This window comes from Camponotus vicinus, unplaced genomic scaffold, assembly GCF_025532165.1.
Source record: "Camponotus vicinus isolate PSW18456_S1 unplaced genomic scaffold, iyCamVici1.0 SCAF_1, whole genome shotgun sequence".
Lineage (NCBI taxonomy): Eukaryota > Metazoa > Arthropoda > Insecta > Hymenoptera > Formicidae > Camponotus > Camponotus vicinus.
This window is the reverse complement of record NW_028141945.1, coordinates 18,241,463-18,262,316: the sequence shown is the minus strand read 5'-3', so window position 1 is coordinate 18,262,316 and position 20,854 is coordinate 18,241,463. Positions and strand designations below refer to the sequence as shown.

The following is a 20,854-nucleotide window of genomic DNA, read 5'->3' as shown; positions in this document are numbered from 1 at the left end:
GTATTCTCGACTCAACAAGGGTCATAAATACATACTCACAGTTATCGATGTGTTGAGCAAGTATGCGTGGGCCGTACCGCTCAAGAGCAAGAGCGGAAACGAAATGTCCGAAACGATCGCAAAGATTATTGGAGACGATAAAAGGTGTCCGAAAAATTTTCAAACCGACAGAGGAAAAGAATTTTACAACGCGAGTGTGCAGAAACTCATGAAGAAACACAACATTAATCATTACTCGACGTATTCCATTATGAAAGCCTCGGTCGTGGAACGATTCAATCGTACTTTGAAAAACAATATGTGGAAAATGTTTACGCTCAACGGAAATTACAAATGGATCGACGAGCTATCTCGACTCGTTGCAGAGTACAATACGCGAAAACATCGCACCATCGGTATGAGACCTGCCGACGTCACTCCAGCGATCGCCGAAAAACTTTTAAATACGGTGTATAGCAACGTAAAAATTGCGGCTCCGACAAAATTTAAAGTAGGCGATTCGGTACGCGTAAGCAAATACAAGACCATCTTTGAAAAAGGTTTCACACCTAATTGGACGACCGAAGTTTTTAAGATTGTCGAGGTGCAGAAAACTAATCCCGCGACATTCATACTCCAAGATTCGCGTGGAGATCCCGTCGCTGGAGGATTCTACGAATACGAATTACAACGCGTCGCTAATCCCGACGTATATCTCGTGGAAAAAATTTTGCGGGAAAAGGGTGATGACGTATACGTGAAATGGTTGGGAATGGATAAATCATACAACTCTTGGATACATAAAAATAGTGTATTATAAATATTTATTAAAATAATATACATATAAACTATATAAATAATTTAATATATAAATATTTAATAATATAAAAATATATAAAATGTATTAAATATAAGAATATATACATGGTTATGTACAAAATATACAATTAATAATAAATAAAATATACATTTATTTACAATGGTATTCTATAATGTCCCCACGGTAACGTATCGGTGGTTTCGGGTACGATATACCGCTTATCGTCGTACGGACTCAGAGCAATTTTCGTCTCGCAGATCGTGTATACTTGGTGCAGTTTAGATCGTATACACGACTGCTGACGCGTCATTTCAATTTCTTCTTTCAAACACCGCATGTAGTCGTCAAACGTTATCGTTCTCGCAACAACGTTACTCTTGACACCTTTAACTTTCTTCGTGTCCTTTTTTCCATTCACTCGTAACGCGTACATCTTTGCTCTGAGCCCGACGAATTCGGTCATTATGGTACCGTTGTTTTCGTCCTTCATCAGGCCCGGTACCTTTTTATTTACAAGCGGTATACCATACGCATTATCCACTGCATAATCGCTCGTGTCGAATCTGATGATATCGCGCTTCATATTCTCATACACATCCGCGCACTCAATGTGATATATGAGACTATCCGTATCGGTGTACATTACCTGGCATTTGTCGCGATACATTGGCGTCATATACTCGTGATGAAACTCGTACAAACATGTCTTGGATATGTCGAGTATGCACATACCCACGTAAATCGGTTTGTAGAATTTCACCTCGAGTTTGCGCAATTCCACAGCGATTAAGTTTTCTGAAAAAACGCTTCTGCTGTGGAAATTTGGTTTCGCGATCATTGCCTCTGCGCCATACCGACCATCCCACTTTGTTAACAATTTAACATCGACACGATTGCGCACATTTTCCATCGTTTTACCAAACACTGCATTGTTCATTAATTTATATAAATTTTTTTCGAAATCATTTTTAGCCAATGTTCTAAAATGTGTATTTAATTCTATGTAATTTCGAAGCCACGGAGATTGTGAAAACTGTAAAATTCGATGTATTTTTGTTACGCGAAGACCGTGACGCGTACACTGCTGCAGGTTGCGATAGTGTATCACGTAACGCTTCTTATCGTATAGCGTTGCAAGCAGTTTAAATTCCCGCTTGCCAGGTGGTTTGTCGCGTGTCGGGCAAAACGGCAGGTCAGTGTGCGCATCGTGAAGATGTTGCGGGTACTCGAGGTCCACTTCGAGGACATAGCCTGTAGGCGAATCTAGCGTGATGGATGATACATCAAAATTGGTCACATCGTCGACCCATTGAAAATTGGCGTAAGGCAACGGTTGACACATTGCCCATCCGTACAAATTATTTACATCAAAGTACATCAAGTACGATGATGGTTTCGATGGATCGTACGACTCCATGTACTTGTTATTAGCGCGAGCGTATCTACCCGAACATTGACTCAGACCGCCGCGTATACCACGTTCGATGAACATAACCATGTCGATGTCAGTAAGCAGCTCGAACGTGATCTTGGTATGTTTCAACATGGCGTCCCACGTGTATCCGGGGAGAGTATAGTAATACGCGGGGTCGAGTCCGTAACTTTCGATACATTTATCTCGAAAGTTTTCGAAAATGTCTGCTAATAACAAGACATCAATTTTAAGATATAAATCGCTATATTCTCCTAGCGTTCGAATGGAGAATCGCGTCCAGATGTTCTCGGCGTGCGCGTAATCGCTCTCGGATACAGTGTCACCGGTCAAGGAACTGTAAAACGATTCGCGCGGTGGTAAACACGTATCTTGCAACCTCTCTACAGAGTCGATGTATTCGTACGGAAATACACCTTTTCGCGTTAACAAATTGAAATTTTCTGTTGATAAATTTTGAAATTCTGATTTTAAAATTTTGAGTTTATCTTTGTCCAAAAACGATGCCAATTTGTCGAGACTCGATGCGAGAAATTTGAATGAATCGATGAAACGTAATTTTACATGATTTTTTGATTCTTCATCCATACAAACATCTTTTGTAAACGAAATATATTTCTCTTTTGTTATCGGAAGTAACTCGATTTTCCCTTCGAACGATGTGGCTATTTCCTCGATAATGAAATGTGAATCATAACCGGATAAATTGTGAAAAACTATGGGAATACAAAAAGATTCTTTATAATTTAAATTGCAATTTGAGTGTGCTGGACCTCTGTACCGCCCGGTCAGATGGCAATGATCGCGAACGCGTGTATCGTCTTGCACGAACGGTTTTTCGCATATATGACATTGAGTGGCGCTATGGAATTTCTCCCACTCTTCGGACGTCAAATTTACCATGGGGACATTTGTTTTTAAAATATTTTTTACACGTAACGCTAAATTTTTGAGGTCTGCGGCGAACCATGCTATACAATCGGCGCTACGACGCGAATGATATGCCGATAAAGATTCGTCGTATGAACAATGTACATAATAAGCTAAACTAAATACTTGGTGATGTTGATATGCGTTTTTCTCTTCTTCCGTCTTGGCCAGAACGCATTCCAGGTCGGCGTAGACCACAAATGGAAGCCGCTCCTTCCGATTAAAGTTGTTGAACGATAACCACTTGTCCTTATCGCTCGGCAATCGGACAGCGCAATCATTCATCTTTCCACAGTCGACCGTATGCGACTGCAACTTGGTGTCCGAATTAAAATAATGCAGGCATCTGTAAAAGAAAAATTTTTTTTAGATTTATATACAATTTGCTACATAACTTATAATTATTCAAATTAAACTTACCGATCGCAGATATATTTTGGATTCTTGTGTTTGCTCAATTGTGAGCTCACGAGCCGGGATAAATTCTTAATCCAAGTGAAATGTCCGACGCTGTTGTCGTCTTCAATGTACAGCAAGTTGATATGCTTATCCCGCTTCTGCTCCGTAAGACGCATCGGGACAATGCTGTTCTTGTCTTCGATGCTGTACACATTTATAGAAATGTCATTGGCAAGTTCAAAATTTTTTATTTGGTTCACAGTCACTGGAAACTCAATGTTCTGGAGATTCAGCACTGTCGTGTAATGCGGGTACGATGATTCCCGATTCGTGTCTCTTTCGGCGGGGTATAGGGCGGCGACCACTGCCCACGCGAAACACGCATTGTCCTTTGATTGTACATTAATCACCGCTCTTTTCAACATAATCTCCCGCGATAATTTGATGTGACACCCCGCACGCATAGGATTATACTTATTTATATTTACAGTTAAATTTAGTATTCGCGACAAAGCCCACCCGCTGTCGCGTTCCTGAAACTCTTCCAGAGACGCTAGGGTGGGTTCGATAACGCGCCGTTCGTACCACTCGCGTAAATCGGATGTGCGAAAGAGTTGATAGTTTCGCGTATTGATACTTTTGTTGGCGTGTTTATCCCCAGCCACGAATTCACCGTTAAATATAGTGTTCACTTTCACATTACAGTGTTTTTTCATAACGTCCTGCACATGTTCTATCACTATGTCTTTGGCGTCATCGAGAAATTGGCGAGGTTCAATGTGATTATAGTTTATCACCGCACCAGTCGATACGCGACTCTCGAACGCCGTATCAATCTCGCGCCACACAAGTCTATTTTGACGCGCGCTACATCCGGCACCCGCGTGTACGAAACGTCCACGTACCGAATTTTTCAACCCTTCGAGGCGCGCGATCCGAGCAATCAGCGATTGTCGATTTCCGATCGATAATCGCGGTCGCTTGATGCGACTTTGCTCTTCCAACGACTCGATGTATTGGTCGCATCGTTGTTCCCACACAATGTAATCTTCCAGCGAATCAATCAATGTGGATTGCTCTCGCAAATTTTGTTCCTCCATATTGTAACACACTTGCGAAATGCGCTTCCCAATGATAGTTCCGGATGTACTTTAGCAAAATTACTGGCGGGGCGTGCCTCTTGATCATGATTTATATACTGTCTCGTGCATATCATCGAACATTCTAGAATGATTTCATCTTAAAAAATTCCCTGGAGTAGCGTCTGCAATTTAACCTTGATAATTTCGCGTTTTGTCACGTACATTTGAAAAATCTAACGTGGTTGCATCGGGAGCAGCCGTAAAACGGCGCTTGATTTTAGCACATTCAGCTAAATCTTTGTCTAGGGGTGATGTGCGTTTTAACCTTGGCGGTTAATCTTTGTTCCGATGCACATCTTAACCTTGAAAATTTCGCGTTTTGTCACGTACATTTGAAAAATCTGACGTGATTGCATCAGGAGCAGCCGTACATCGACGCTCGATTTTAGCGCATTCAGCTAAATCTTTGTTCTGATGCGCAATTTAACCTTGAAAATTTTACGTTTTGTCACGTACATTTGAAAAAATCTGACGTGGTTGCGTCGGGAGCAGCCGTACATCGGCGCACGATTTTAGCACATTCAGCTAAATCTTTGTCTAGGGGTGATGTGTGTTTTAACCTTGACGGCATGATTTATATACTGTCTCATGCATATCATCGAACATTCTAGAATGATTTCATCTTAAAAAATTCCCGGAGTAACGTTTGCAATTTAACCTTGATAATTTCGCGTTTTGTCACATACATTTGAAAAATCTAACGTGGTTGCGTCGGGAGCAGCCGTACACCGGCGCTCGATTTTAGCGAATTCAGCTAAATCTTTGTTCTAGGGATGATGATGTCATCGCAGCCGTATATCGGCGCGACAAAATTTTAGAGGAAATTAAAATGTCGTGTCAGCAATAATCCCCTCTACATTGCAATTTGCGATACTATTTGAATTGATATTAATTCTAATACGATCAGTATTGCATCAATCGCGCGTGTGAAAGGTTCACTGAAGAAATCAACATGAATTTTTACGTTCCGATTCGAAACGGTGAAACTCCACCGTGTAAGAAGCAAAAATGTGACACGTAAGTTTCGATCTTTAAATATTTAATTATTTAATTTTTTTAAATATTGATCTAATTTATATATTTTTATAGCATTCAGCCTCGTCGTGCGACTCGCATACTTGGAAGAAGATACGCTCTAACCCCAACGTCGTACAAGTATTTGGACATTGGAATAAGCGTTGGAGCTGTGTCGTACGTGGAACTGATTCTCGGTGATAATCGAGGCAATCAAATAGTGTTGCCTTTTTCAACGTGGAATTTGTTGATGCAGAAGCAAGCAGACATTGAACAATTTCTACAATCGACTGCTCTCGCATTAAGGATTGGAGATTTATCGATCGAAATGTATCAATCGAAAATTGTAAAACTCACATTATGTGACAATTCTTTGTACATGAAACCACCGACATTATTACATTTATTTAATTTTGAAAATTGTATCGATCATATGCATAATTGGTTATGCGAGAATACGTATCTCGTAAATGAAAAATTTAAACAATTTGAAACTGTTTTACGACGTAACAATATTACTACTGTATGCGATGCTGTAAAAACGATACGTGATAGTGACGTCTTTAACAGCGAATCATTAATCGATTGCGAATTATTAACATGTGCTGTAAATGATATTCTTTACGATGCGTGCAATAAATAATTATTTTTATTCCATCTATGATTTTAATTCTTTCCTTCCATACGAATAAGAATAGTTATACTTTTCTCAACACGCTCCGCTAAAGATGTAGAGAAATGCTGAGGTAGATGAGACGTGATGCTCTAGTTGGAATGAGACAAAAGATATTAAAAGATATATAATGAAGAGGAGCCTGCGACATTAGAATATTATTTCTTTCGTTGTTCTGTGCTTGTCACAAAGTTGTGGAGAGTGTGTGAGGAAGAAAAGTGAACAAAATTATGTGTATTCCTAAACCATACAAACCGAGGTCCGATCCTCGCTTTTACTCTGATCTCCCGAGAATACACATTGCAAAATGTTTCTGGACCGAATCCTACCAACGTCGAAACCGACACTACTGCAAGGATTGTCGGTACGGATTTTATCGAAATTATGCATTAAAACATAATTATTTCCACGGGTTCTTCGAGGGACCGTTTACACCGTTTAGGTGCTGTCACTGCGGCACGGAGGTAACGGTGATAAGATCTGTCCTAGACTGCAAGGATTGTTACCAGGAATATTGTCATACGTTCCGTACCCTCAAGAGACAAGGATATGATGTAGATAATATGTCCATCATAGTATATAATACTGACCGAATGGAAATATGGAAGATACATTTTTTACCATCTGAACCTCCTAGTATAGAAGAGCAACGAGAGGAGTTGCTGGAACCTTATTACATGCTGCCTACTCAGAGCGAAAATTCGGCGACGCGTAACGAACTCTTCTTTCAAGAAACATAATTTGTAAGTAACTTTCAATTTATAATATATCAAAAGTTCTAAAATAAATTATTAAAAACTATTCAAATGTCTTTTTCTGTTCCAGGAGCGGCTCCACTCAGCCCGGCACATCGACCCCTTAGCATTCTAGGAGCGGCCTCCTCCTTAGCCCGGCGCACTCCCCCCAAATATATTATTCTTATTATTTTATTATTATATTATTATTATTTTTTTTTTAAATTTTAAATTTTATATTATTATATTATTATTTTATTAGACACACACACACACACACACACACACACACACACACAAATTGTATAATACACGCACACATTTTAAAATAAATGTTATATTTAGTATTGAAAAGAAATGTATTTATTTACGCGCCTCTCCTTGCGTTCCCATCCCTTGCGTCTCTCTTGCGCTAATTGTAAGAATTTATCGTTCTCTCTCTCTTTCGTACGCGCTATCGTTCTAACAATAAGTCTCGCGTTAGTTGTAAGTCTCGCGATATCTTCGTTCTCGCTCGCACGCGTTATCTTAGCTATTATCGTTCTCTCTCGCACACGTTGTTCTCGCGATATTATAGTTCTCTTTCGTATGCGTTCTCTTCGCGCTATTATCGTTCTCTCTCATTCACAAGCTCGTCGCTATCACTCACTTACCTTTGCGTCGTCCTGCTCCCACCTATGTGGCATCTTATAATGCGTCGTCCTTGTCCCACGTTGACGCCATCCTTGTCACATGTTGATGATGTCACGTGTCATCCTTGTCGCACTGTCCTCTTCACACACTTTACGCTATCCTTTTCCCACACGTAGCGCTATTCTTCTCACACCCGTCCCCCCCACCCGCGCGGACCCCCTCGTCCATCGCTCGCGCCGCGGATCCCCCCTACCCGCGCGGACCCCCTCGTCCATCGCTCGCGCCGCGGATCCCCCCTACCCGCGCGGACCCCCTCATCCATCGCGTGACGTCATCATCCCCCGCGTGATGTCATCATCTCCGCGTGACGTCATCATCCCCCGCGTGACGTCATCATCTCCGCGTGACGTCATCATCCCCCGCGTGACGTCATCATCTCCGCGTGACGTCATCATCCCCCGCGTGACGTCATCATCTCCGCGTGACGTCATCATCCCCCGCACGTGACGTCATCATCCCCCGCGTGACGTCATCATCCCCCGCACGTGACGTCACCCCCCCCCGCGTGACGTCACCCCGCGTGACGTCACCCCCCCCGTGACGTCACCCCCCCCCGCCCGCGGTTCCCCCTCGCCCCTCACCCCCCCTCGGAGCCCCTGCGTTAGAAACCTCATAGTCTTACTACTGGTATGATTATGATAAATGTATTTATAAAAAAATGGAAATTTTCAATTTAAAAAGTAATAATTTTAATTATGAAAATGTTTTAGACGTGGCAACTTCCTTTAATATAATTATTAACGAAGACAAATTATATGATGAAATACATGTTATAAAAAATCTATTATCTTCTATAAACAACAATATCGATACATTAAATGAAAAATGGAAAAAAATTTTTGTCAGCGATGAAGATGATAATTTAAGTGAATTATTGAAAATAGTGCAATGTATTTTATCGATACCGGTAAATAATAGTTACGTAGAAGGAATTTTTTCTATAATGAATAATGTATGGAGTGATGAACGAAATCGCTTAAAAGTAGAATCGGTAAAAGCGGAAATTTGTACAAAAATGAACTATAAAATGAATTGCGGAGAATTCTACAAATATATAACGAAACCTGAACAAGTAGAATTATTAAAATGTGCAATAAGTAATAAAAAGTACAACTTTAAAGTGAAGAAATAAGCGTAAAAATATGTTGCAGTTCCAATAATATTGTTTCTTTTCAATTTTTATAATAATAAAATTAGAGTAAGCATTTTAAACAATGATTTTGTAAGCTGTGTAATGTAGAAAATAAATTTTAAGAGATTAAGAAATGTACGTGGAAATGCAATAGGTTTTTTTTTGCTTTACCTCCGGGCGAACCGAAAGTCTGAGGTGGCAACCGGGATCACAAAGCATTTAATTATGGATGTTAATTGAATTTGAATTTTAGAGATGATTGAATCAATTTGAGATAAATTTTTATAACACATTTCACTATTTATGCACTTTACTTATTTGATTTTTGCTGAATTTTTGTCTTCTTTATTTTTAAATGCGATTGTGATAAGAGAAAATTGTTTAATTTTATATCCGTAGTCCTTATATCTTTAAAATAAGCATCGAATAAAATTAAATATATGAAATAAGAGAGAGAAGAAATCACCTAAAAATTAAATACACCAGATTACTTTTTTATTTATTTTAAAATTTAAAAAAATTTAAAAACTCGAAACTCGTTTGTGTAAGACGACGAAACGAAATTTTTATCGTGGTATAATCGTACCAGCTGGCCTCCTTTATAACCGGTAGTACGTGTTCATGGAAACACGTTTCTTCTTGCGTGTCGATGTTCGGCACAAGGCACCTTTGTCTAAGACATTACAAGTGTAATATATCGCATGTATATCGAGGAATTTTACGAACAACACCAAATAATAAATAATTTTATTTCAACGACAATTGCATTTTCGAAAAGACTCAGATTAAAGACTCAGAATAAAAATCCAACACGATATTTACACGAAAACGAGGATTTTTGCTTTTCCTCTTGAGAATTTCCAAAGAGAATTCCTAAAAAACTTCATCGATCGTAATTTTCTACAGAGTTATAAGAATGCGCGAAAGAAGTGGATACACGCGAAAGATTAATCCAATATATGGACAGCAACGAATATTACCGGTCTTAAAGCCTGTTTCACACTTGGTTTCATAACCAAATATGATAACCAAGTAAGCAATAAATAATTGGCTGCAAAGCGCAAATCGATAATTCACCGGTCGAATCGGCCGACATGTTTTTACGATTTGGATTTATGATCGTGATGCTCGATAATCACTTCGAGTATCTTGCTTTTTTTTAAACAAATTGATGCGACGCCTTACATCTTAGATGATCAGTCTTTTTTAATTTCTTACAAAATAAAATTTTAATATATTAAATTAATTTAAATAAACCAATATCTTTAAAATGTGTTTCGAATTCTATAATATTATTCTATATAAAATAATATTTAATTTATATATCTTCAAATTATAGCTAAAATATTTTAGAAAATATAATAATAATAATAACTTGAAAAAATAATAAAATTTACAGAATAAAAATTAAAATGATAAATAAAATTTGATTTTTGTATTTTTAATTTATATTAAAATTTTATTTTTGAAATTTTAAAAATATAATTTATATTATAGTTATAATTATTGCATTGCATTTGAGAATTAACGTTATTCTGCTAAATTTTTTGTTAAATTTTTTCAACTAAATTTGTTTATTTCATATTTTTCATACATATATTTTTGATAAATTATAAAATATTTGTCAATTTTATTATTCTCTTAGATATTGAAAAGATTATAGTTTCTTAAGATAAGATTGATTTTATTGCGATTTACTTTTTTTCTGATATTTGTGAATTATTATTTTTTTAGTATTTATTTAAACTATGATTCGCGGGGGGATTAAAGACTAAAGAAGATTATGAACGTGACTTAATACACCATGCACACAACGATGATAATATCGTCTTCGAATCGCTTTTTTGTGTCTGGCAAGAAGCAAGACATTATAGTTATATATATATTTACCAGTGTACTCTTTTGACAATAGAGGCTATTGATACGAAGAATACATAATTTCATTCTAGAAAATTATCCTCTTATCAAAGTCTCGCTAAAGAAAAATTAGGTTTTGGTGAAAGTTTCAAATAATCCATTAAAAATCCAGTTAACATACGAAGAATTAAATTGATTTAAGAAGATTAAAAAGTAAATGGAAATAAAATTGTTTCAGCAATTTAGTAATAAAGAGAAATTTGTATTTAAAATCAAGAGAAAGAGAGAGATAAAATGAAGGAGAAATTTTTTTAAAATTTCTTTTCTACTCAAGTAAAATTAAGAGAAAGAGAGAGATAGAATGAAGGAGAAATTTTTTTAAAATTTCTTTTCTACTCAAGTAAAATCCTACATTTAATTAATTTCATTAATCTCTACAATTAATATAATTTCAGATGTACGTTATATTCATATAAATATTTGATAAAAACTGATTTTATGTTTTATTTAACGCCAATTTTTACAACTTTGGATCGCTCCGAAATTTTTCGCATTGCAGTTTCTCTTATTATCGATGATTGCTCGACAGTTTTTGGCTAATATGATACGAGAGAATTGATCTCGAGCAAGAACGTGAGCAATGCCGCGGTTAAGCGTGTTCTAAATTGTTATTGCCGTTGGGCACAGGAAAAAGCCACTCGCAAACGCTATTTACGGCCACCGTAAATCAAGCGGCGCCGAAGAGCGCGTGGCTGCCGCGACGCGACGCGGCTAAAGGCGTGAAATATATTCAGTGTAGTTCGTTCGATCCATCGAGGCCCTCCTTCGCGCCCGCATATTTATTCAACGAGCCTCAACATTAGAATCGCGCTTTTGAACTTCGAGGAGGGACTCTCGAGATTCCAGGATCAAAATCGCTAACCGATTCTAATCTGGTCGATCGAAATTAAAGATGGAATGTCGAGTCGAGGTTGAATTCCATTACAAAATAATTATAATAAATTTATAGAATTGTATTGATTGGAAATATTATTAAAAATTATATTATTAATAAAATATCGAAGAGATTATATTAAAAATATTCAAAAAAATGTTGATGGAATTTGTCAAATATATTTAAATAGAATAATATTATTTAATATAAGGCATTATATCTATCTCATTATGATAATGGACTTTCTGTTGCGCGTCGCGAGTACACCCGGTATGTTTTCGCCGAAATTCCGCGGCTACGAGTTTCCTCGCGCACCTCGCCGGACCGCATTCCGCTCTTTGTGTCTCTCTTTTCCCGCAGATGGAATGCCAGGCTTCTTTCTTCGCGACCGATGCTTTGCGGTCGATGCTGATTTATGACGGTTGAGCTAAGCGATTTCCGCGCAAGGATATCCTGACAAAGTGACTCCGGGTGATTATCCGTATCTCCCGAAGAAAGAGAGACGGAAATAAGAAAGTGTATGCAGTTTTTAATGCGTTCGCTGTTGTAATGCATTATCTGAAAAATTTGTGAAAAGGTTGTGACTTATCTGATTTGGCGAAACAGCTGATTGTCAGTTTCATCATAGACGTCACGTTACAATATTCGTAAACCGTTTTTTTTGTCTTGCTTTATTTATCTATAGAAAATATGATAATTATTTGTATGAAAATCAACTTAATCGAATTTTTAAATTTTTTAATTACGAATTGGAGATAATAAAAAATTCACATTTCTTTAAACCATAAATCAATCAAAAACTGTCACATGCGCGGATCATGTCTAGTTTCATTAAAAAACACATAATCAATATCGTAATTTTATTTTTTCTAAACTTGTTTCCTTATCATGTATGCTAAAGAATTATTTCTTTTAAACAACGTAGATCTTTTTACTGTCTTTTCTTTTAATTTGTCGAATATAAAGATAAATTTTATCCAATTCTGCAGAATTCTAATAAAAAATGAATGATAATACGACGAATATGAACGATAATAATTAATGTAACAAATGAGAATATACATAATTTGTGAAGCTATTCAAGTGTCGCATGTTTCACGTCTGATCAATGAAAGATGGCGTGGAAAAGTGAATGAAGCGACAAGTTGCTTGATAATTCTTCCCCTAAAACTGCGCCCTCGTAAACTTTCTACCACAAGTGGCTCGCTACGAAGCACTTCAACAGATGCACTGTCAGTCAGAAAGATAGGGAAAGAGATGAGCTTCTTACATAACGTTGCAGCGACGACGATGACAAGAAGCATCGTCTCTTTGCCATCGTCGTTCTGAGAAATGAACATTATCGTTGTTCCACTTGTGCTGCCTGTGATTCTCGTCTTAATCGAGATCAAAAAATCTATTGTTTTTGCCAAACATAAGCTTCCTGGAATTTCAACATTAATTAGAATGTTTTTTTTTTCATTTTTTCAACGTTATCGTCTTTCATTTTAATTTTCTTCAAATGCACGCGTGAAATTTTATCGCTTCCACATGTGCTACCTTGAACTTTGAATCTATCATGTTTTATACACACAAACATGTCTAATGAAGAAAATTTAATTTTATTTTATCCATAATTTTTTATCCATTTTATTTCATTTTCTCTATAATTTTCTCTATTTTATTTATCTTTTACAGAATCTTTTACTCTCCACTTATAGCAAGATTTTATTCTAGCCATCTATTTAACCTTTTTTCAATTAAATTGGCTTTTCGATTTTATTGCTCCGTCTATCTACAATCAAAACATTCTATCGTTCACATCCCTTTCCAATATTCCAAAGCTTGTTATGAACGAAAGGTGAGATAGAGGTGAGAAAGCAAATCCGCAAACTCGTCGTGTTACCATTTAAATCTCCAGTTCTGCTCGTGTCACTTTAACTCGCCGGCGCTCACGTGCGCGGCGGCGCGGCGTTGCCGCGCGTCACGTGACCGCGGGTCATGTGACCCGCCCGTCGCGCCGCACGAGCGGCAACCGCACGCTGCTTCAGACGGCTTCAGTGCGAGCGCGACCGGCGCGCGCGATGTATGTCGATTGTGGGGTGGTGTCGTTGCTTCTCGCGCCAGCGGTCGTCGCCGGTACGCGACGTACTATCCGTTCGCGCGACTTCGGCTCCCTTACCAATCCGCCATAACAACGACGCGCGGTCCGTTTTGTCCTCGGAGCCTGCTCTCCTCTTCTCCTCGATCGTCGTCGATCTCACGTCGCCACGGACTACGTGCCAGACTACGAGGCGGACGGACGCCGGCGAGCGTCAGCTGGGTGGGCATTTTTTTCTCTCCTCGCTTTTTCGACGCGGGAGGATCAGAGAGGTCCGAGTTCTCTCTAATGCTCCCGAATTTAAATTATGAATGTTTAAGAATGTTTGGGAGGAGAGGGAATTGTCGATCCCGACCAGGGATCCTGGAATAACCAGGGATAGCCACGCGTGTGAAGAGGGACGAACCTTTTTCGTTTCTATTTCGCTCGATAATAGTCTACATGTCAGCTGTCTTTGTTCGGGAAAAGCACGTTTAAGCGGTCGCTCGCATGTACAAAGATACACGGATTCCGCGCGTGTAGCTTCCGGTTTCCGCGTAAACTGAGGAACTAACCTAACCTGACACTTCATTAAACCTGTCAGTCGAGGTTTTAATTTACCCTGTACTTATTCAGTTTATTAATTTATTATTTTTTTTCATTAATTTAAATTCATTAATATATGTGTATTAATACAAAGAAAGAGAGAGGGAAATGATAGATCTTTCTAGGTTTGATTCATATACTTTGATGATGTTTATATCTGAGATATTTTAACTCACTTGATCGGAAAAACTCAAGACTCTTCACTTGAAGATATTTTTTGGAGTATGTATTCTCTGGTATTCTTTTGTTTGCAATTCATACTTAATTCTCTCTTATCTCTCAGCAGCGAGTATTTATAGTTATCTTTTCTTTTACTTAATTTTTAATAAATGCAAATTAAAAACTTATGAGATAATATTTCATACACATATGTAGACAATAGTTAAATATATTTTTTTAATTATATAACAAAAATTATAATATAATTATGTGATATTATATAACAATTATATAATTATTATATAACAAAAATAATACAGTAATATAGCATGATAAATAATGTAACATTTTTGAAGCTGTAAAGGGGATTAAGCCGATCGATGTTGTTGAATCGGGTTTGTTTCTCTTCCGAATCGAAAGAGAATCGCGACGTGATACTAAACATTGTTCGAAAGATGCCGGATATTGCGCCTCTCGCGTACACACGCGTATTGCACGCGCCCACGCCTATGCAAATCCCGCGGAATTATCGAAAGAGTGCATGCATGGAATGCAACGTATCGCCCATCTACGCACGTCTCGCGATAGTTGCACTTGTCCCGATTATATAGTTGCTGCATCCAAGTCGCGAAACGAGCTCGAATGCAACGCAACAATACTGTGGAGTATTTTGACTAATTACACATTTGACTAATTACACATTATTACGTGTTGCATGAAGTATTACGTGTCTCACAAATAATTAAAGTGGCAATTATTGAGTAATAATTAAAGTTAATGAAAACATTGCATTTAGTTGATGAAAACATTGCAATAATATTGTCAAGTGTGTCTGCAAATCAACACTTGGACGAAGTTTATTCTCTTTGAATTGTCGTGTATTATAGGAATATTAAAACATTTGGAGTGTTAATTTTGACGATTGCATTATATGCAACGTAAAGTTACTTATGTAATATGTAACTGCGTATAAATGATGTAACAACACAAAGCGCAAGTATGTCGCAAAGAAAGGAAAGAATGTTTCAAGATGATTATTCGATAAAATCAATATTTTTTTATCGATCTCCTTTAATTTATATAAAATATCCTAAGATTACACATTTAACTCTGATCACGAAGAAGACAGTAAAAAAATAATATATGAAATACTAACTAGTTTTGCACGCATATTACATTCATAATTGATTTGCATAGTTTCAGATATTAATTATCCGCGAAGAGGAACCTTCTAATGAGAGAGATCATTCTAGAATCGCGTTCCAAGATTATATTCGCGTATATACAAGCTATTACACAATTATCGGACGAGTTTAATCGAACATCTAGCGTTTATGTCGACCTCGAGCGGCCTCGAGCATATCCGATAGCATTTCCACCAGCGAGCTTGATTTCCCGCTGCTAGAGAGACTGGGAATCGCGAGACTAGAAAGCTTGATCACCTTAGAAGAGTATCGGGTGTTCGGATAGATCCGGGTTCGATCGCGCGTTTTTATTAGTGAACGTGTGGGAGCTCGCTCTCCATATGTATCTCGTTTAAGCAAACGCATAGTTGCAACGCGTAGTTCCTGTCAACGCGATCAACTGCCTCACCTTCTATCTTGCCAAAGTCGCGCTGCCAATCGCTTCTCAAGATTTATTATTAGGGCCTTGCAATCAAGACACATCAGGCTTTGATTTGATTAGCGCGCAATTAAAACACATGCATGTGCACACGTTTGTCGACATATATTTGTGTTACAAATAAAGGGATGGACATATATATTTTTATTACGCAATTAATATATGCGTAAATATCTCGATTAACAATGCCGATACGCCTGTTGCAGATGTCGGAGTTTCCAGTGGACGGAAACGAGAACGGGGACATGCATACCGTCATGGAGAACTTCCAAAAGAAGAACAATCTGGTGACGGGCAGGACGCACCACGTCACCCATCATCCGCAGGTCACTACCACATCGTCGCAGGTGATTATTTCTTGCTTTTCCTTTCCCGCTTTACTTATTTCTCAAATATTTGCTCATATATTTCGAGACATCGTGATTCTTTAAAAAGAAGAAGAGATATCGTCATTCGCTCGCATATCTTCGCAAGAATCGTTTGCGTTTCGAGTATTTTTTGCTGATTAACAAGCGCGAGAGATATGATTTTTTTTTCAAAATGGTTTCAAGAAAATTCACTATTTAAATTTGAAGTCCTTAAAGGCGATTTTTCTTTCTCTAAAAGAAAATAGAATGCTATTTTTGCGATTTTTGCGACTATTCGGAATGAAATTTTAGTTAGATAATTTATTTCGATCAAATATATTAAAATAATTTTTAATTAGTTTTATTAAAATATATTTATAAGTAGTTTTAGCAATTTTTAATTAATAACATAATCATATGAAATATTCATAAAAATAACATAATAATATTAAATATTCTCAGAAAATCTTGTAGCTTGGAAAACAAAATAATAATTCTATAAAAGAAAAATTAATTATATAATAGGAGATAGATAGATAAAGAAAAATCGAGAAAGAGGTAAAGAGAAATACGCTTTAATAATAAATTTCAAATCGAATCTAAATCATCAACTGCACTTTGGCACTTTTGTATTTCTTCTTTTGTGTTTCTCTTATTAAATTCAATTATACACAAGCTACTAAATTATATTAAATTATTAATTCTGAAGGAAAAAGGAGAGACCAAATGTAATTTTTTGTGTGATATTTTCGAATCGAATGTAAATCGGAGACCTACACTCATATCCTTCTGCACACTTTGCACAAGTTTGTGCATATTTAGCAGAAACAAGTCGCGCCGTGCAATATTTATTTGGCCTCACTGCTTTGGGGAAACATGGTCGTTGCCTTTTTCGAGACTGTTTCTTCTAATCCAACGATTACACGGGAGGATTACATGGTCTTTAATCTCCGCGTTAGCTAGAAACGGCTGTCAAAGTGTCGCGCCGTCTTTGACGCCCACGTCTGAAACGAATTTCCTGAAAGTGTGTACAAGGAAATTTCGAATTATTCATCTATTATGAGTCTATCTCGACAATCTGCTAAAAGCGCCAAAAATAATAATCGCCGTCATCGCTTCTAACAATGCTTTCCCCCTTTCCCCCCGTTTTCGTTTATTATTTTATTTTCTAAGCTATAAGATTTTAAAGAATATTTAATATTATTTATCTTACATTTATGAATATTTAATATTATTACGTTATCAATTAAAAATTACTAAAATTACTTAAATATATATTACTAAATCTAATTAAAAATTATTTATATATTTGACTCCAATTGAAATAAATTATATATTTTAGATTTGATTCCGAAAATCGCAAACGCTGCAGAAATAGCACTCTATATTCTGCTAAATATAGTATGTAAATACGAAATCTCGCGAAAATTCAAATTCAATTCATCGTTTGTATGAAATGTCAACGACATCACGTTAAACGTCATTTTACGAGCAAAATTATTTGTCGGTCCATCTCTGCTGATCATCGTGTAATTAGAAATCACGATCCTTCGACGAATGATTGTAGGCATTTACGCAATATGGTCGCCCACGTGCATTTTTTTTGTGCCATTAAAGATTAATTCCACGCAATCTCTCGGTGAACCTTGATGCCGTGTTTCAAGGTCCCTTCTCTCGATGTTTTCTCACTTTTGAGAGAACATTGCCTCTTTCTAAATTTATCGGGCCCTTTTCGTTTCCAGGCGCCTTAGCCGAGTTATCTTGTGTCTCGTAATGACTGCTGGCCGACCGCCATTGCTAATATTACTCTCTTATGCACAAATATTGTTTACATTTTTCCTTTTGAACTTTTCTAGAAGGATTATTTCTTCAAAATATCTATTAAATTTGTATGGCACAATTTAACTTTGCAAAATATTAGATTTGTATAAAAGATTTATTATCATGATTGTCAAACGGAATTGAAAATAAAATATTACACGGAAAAATTTTCAAATAAATTTGTATTAGTAGTTTTTATGATATGATAAAAAAATTGTTTTAAAAGAATGTATGCTAGTAAATTTTATTTAAACGGATAAATGTGATAAATTTCATATTTAATAATATATTAATAATATTATATAATATATAAATAATATTGTGATAAATTTTTTATTGCGAATTATATCAAATTATTATTATATTTGATTTTAAGCGATAATTAGAAATTTTTTCTCTCATGTTAAAAATATATAAAAAGATAATGTTTTTTTTGTATTATTATTTTAAAATAGTATACATTTAAAATAAATACATTTTAATATTAATTAATAAATACTTTAAGTATCGATTTTTTAAATTCAAATTAAAAAATTTATTTTACAATCATCAATTTAGAAAATAGAAAAGAAGATATTTACTATGAAAAGGGTAATCAATGAAATATATATATTGTTGTGAATATTATGATTATATATATTCATTATATGCTATATTTTCATATTAGATTGATCGAGAAATTTAGAGAACCTTGGCGAATAAATTATATTATTATAAATTTAAAATGAGAAAGAGATTTTGAGATAGAGATAAAAGAGAGGGGCAAAACGAATGAGTCATGTTGGATCTTAAATAGAACGAAAACGGCTTTTGACTCGACAGATGCTGACGACAAACCAGAGCCAACGCCAGAGTAGTAGCAGCACCAGTACCAGCAGTAGTAGCAGCAGCAGGGTGGCCAAGTCCTCGCAGAGGATCCTCACCTCGTCCTCGAGTGAGATGAAAGCGAGCTCCATGAAGAGCGATCTGACGGAACTCAAGCGCGGCATTTCGGAGATGAAGAACATGTCGACCAACTTTTCGCAACGGCTGCGAAGCAGTATGGAGAACCTCGTGGATAGGTTGGTTCATTCTCGAGTCGATCAACAACCCTCGAAATCAAATCTAACTAGATTGTAAATTAAAAGTGACTTTTCGGATCGTTGAGAAGAAATTTAGTGTTTTGAAACATGGTGTTTAATAAAAATATTTTGAACGAGTGTTTATAAAGGATACATGTGTCACGTTGAATGTTTCGCGAAAATAATTGTGATTTCGCGTGCTTTTCTCATACATAATTTCTCATAAGTAATTGGTATTTTTAGAAACATCTTTAAGTTTGCCAACGTGACGAATCTAATACTCATCGTCGTGATATTTGGCTATTTTTGCGTGCAGCTGTTTTCAAAATTTCTATTATTTATATTTATTTATATACAATTATACATACTATTATATAATATATTTTTTTAAATTTAATGCCTAACTATTATTTAATATAACTATTATTTCGACATTTAGCTTTACAATACTTAGCATTTTTTACAATATTTGGTTAGTTTTAAATATTAAATAAAATGAAACTTTTATTAGAACAAAAAATAAAAACAATAACGTTAAATTATTCGGTTGCTAAAGATTTGTCGATCTCATTGTCAGTATAAAAATTAAAAGAACTTTAAAATAAAAATTCAAAGAACTTTAGCTGTCAGTAATAATTCGAAAAATATTTGACTTCATCTTCCGTCGAAACATCAGAGGTTTCTCGCCTTCAACTTCTCCAGTTACTAAAAATTTAGTGATTCATTTCCTTCGATATATATAAAGGTTCGGACATACGTTTAAGTTTCATAACGAAAATTTTCGCAATTGAAAGCTCTGAAACGCGTCAACGGTGAATATTTGTATACGTATAATTTCGATTTGCGTGTTATTTTCGAAATGGTCGGATTATTTTTAACACATTGCTCACGTGTCATTTTACATTGGAATGTGAGATAATCTTTCGTTATTGATGTGTGTTGAGTTGATTATATCACGTAGCGAAAGATAAATAAAAAGAGAACATTGTATATAAATTTAATCTGCATAAAAGTAGCCTTAAAATGTTTTATCTACTCACTGTGTATTTTTCCAATCAATAGTAACATACTATATGTTTGAACATATTATCATTCCCGTAAACTGGTTCATTATCAATGATATAAACGTAAAGGTGATAATTTTGCTTGAAAATATCGAGAGTTAAAATTAGTTTCGACGAACTGTATTTATAATATTAATTTTTTGAAATTGGAAAAAATAAATTTCTCTTATTGTTTAAATTTGAAATATGTATATAATGTCATTTTAAAAAAATGTGTCTCTAAAATATTTAATTTTTTCATTCAATATTGCCTTAATTTTTGTTATGCACATTTTTCTTGAAAAATTCTCGTCTTATAAATTTATATTTCATTTTTTATCTTGTTCAATTTTTACTTGTCGTTTCGATATGACGAATCCTTTTTTATGTTTATTT

The 20,854-nt window shown here is 35.9% G+C and overlaps 3 protein-coding genes across 12 annotated transcripts in view; 2 read left to right on the top strand and 1 right to left on the bottom strand.

The window, feature by feature from the left end:
* Window positions 1-20,854, top strand: part of Sarm (sterile alpha and armadillo motif) — a 121,202-nt gene that overhangs the window by 84,431 nt on the left and 15,917 nt on the right. For 9 of the 10 annotated variants that reach the window (XR_014434952.1, XM_083077909.1, XM_083077905.1 and 6 more), the window contains 2 exons: window positions 16,393-16,533; window positions 19,177-19,415. Coding sequence is in view for 9 of the 10 variants with exons in the window: in XM_083077909.1 (XP_082934035.1) it covers window positions 16,393-16,533; window positions 19,177-19,415 (380 nt within the window). In the remaining variant the exon portion in view is untranslated. Of the gene's footprint in view, window positions 1-13,784; window positions 14,042-16,392; window positions 16,534-19,176; window positions 19,416-20,854 lie in introns of those variants that run through there. The other variant, XM_083077911.1, reaches the window with a different exon arrangement.
* LOC145959245 (uncharacterized) lies at window positions 886-6,373 on the top strand. Its single transcript, XM_083077899.1, has 2 exons — window positions 886-5,719; window positions 5,792-6,373. The coding sequence occupies exons 1-2, from the start codon at window positions 5,655-5,657 to the stop codon at window positions 6,357-6,359; spliced, it is 633 nt and encodes a 210-aa protein (XP_082934025.1). The 5' UTR covers window positions 886-5,654; the 3' UTR covers window positions 6,360-6,373.
* On the bottom strand, window positions 918-3,985 carry LOC145974074 (uncharacterized). Its single transcript, XM_083103827.1, has 2 exons — window positions 3,582-3,985; window positions 918-3,507 (listed from the first exon to the last, which is right to left on the bottom strand). Exons 1-2 carry the CDS (start codon window positions 3,983-3,985, stop codon window positions 954-956), a joined length of 2,958 nt encoding a protein of 985 aa, XP_082959953.1. The 3' UTR covers window positions 918-953.

Excerpts from the sequence above, each read along its gene's own strand:
- LOC145974074 (XM_083103827.1), bottom strand. The coding sequence starts at position 3,985 with ATGTTGAAAAGAGCGGTGATTAATGTACAATCAAAGGACAATGCGTGT. Across the intron at positions 3,508-3,581 it reads CCAAAATATATCTGCGATCG|ATGCCTGCATTATTTTAATT; the intron begins GTAAGTTTAATT and ends TTTCTTTTACAG.
- LOC145959245 (XM_083077899.1), top strand. The coding sequence starts at position 5,655 with ATGAATTTTTACGTTCCGATTCGAAACGGTGAAACTCCACCGTGTAAG. Across the intron at positions 5,720-5,791 it reads AAGAAGCAAAAATGTGACAC|CATTCAGCCTCGTCGTGCGA; the intron begins GTAAGTTTCGAT and ends ATATTTTTATAG.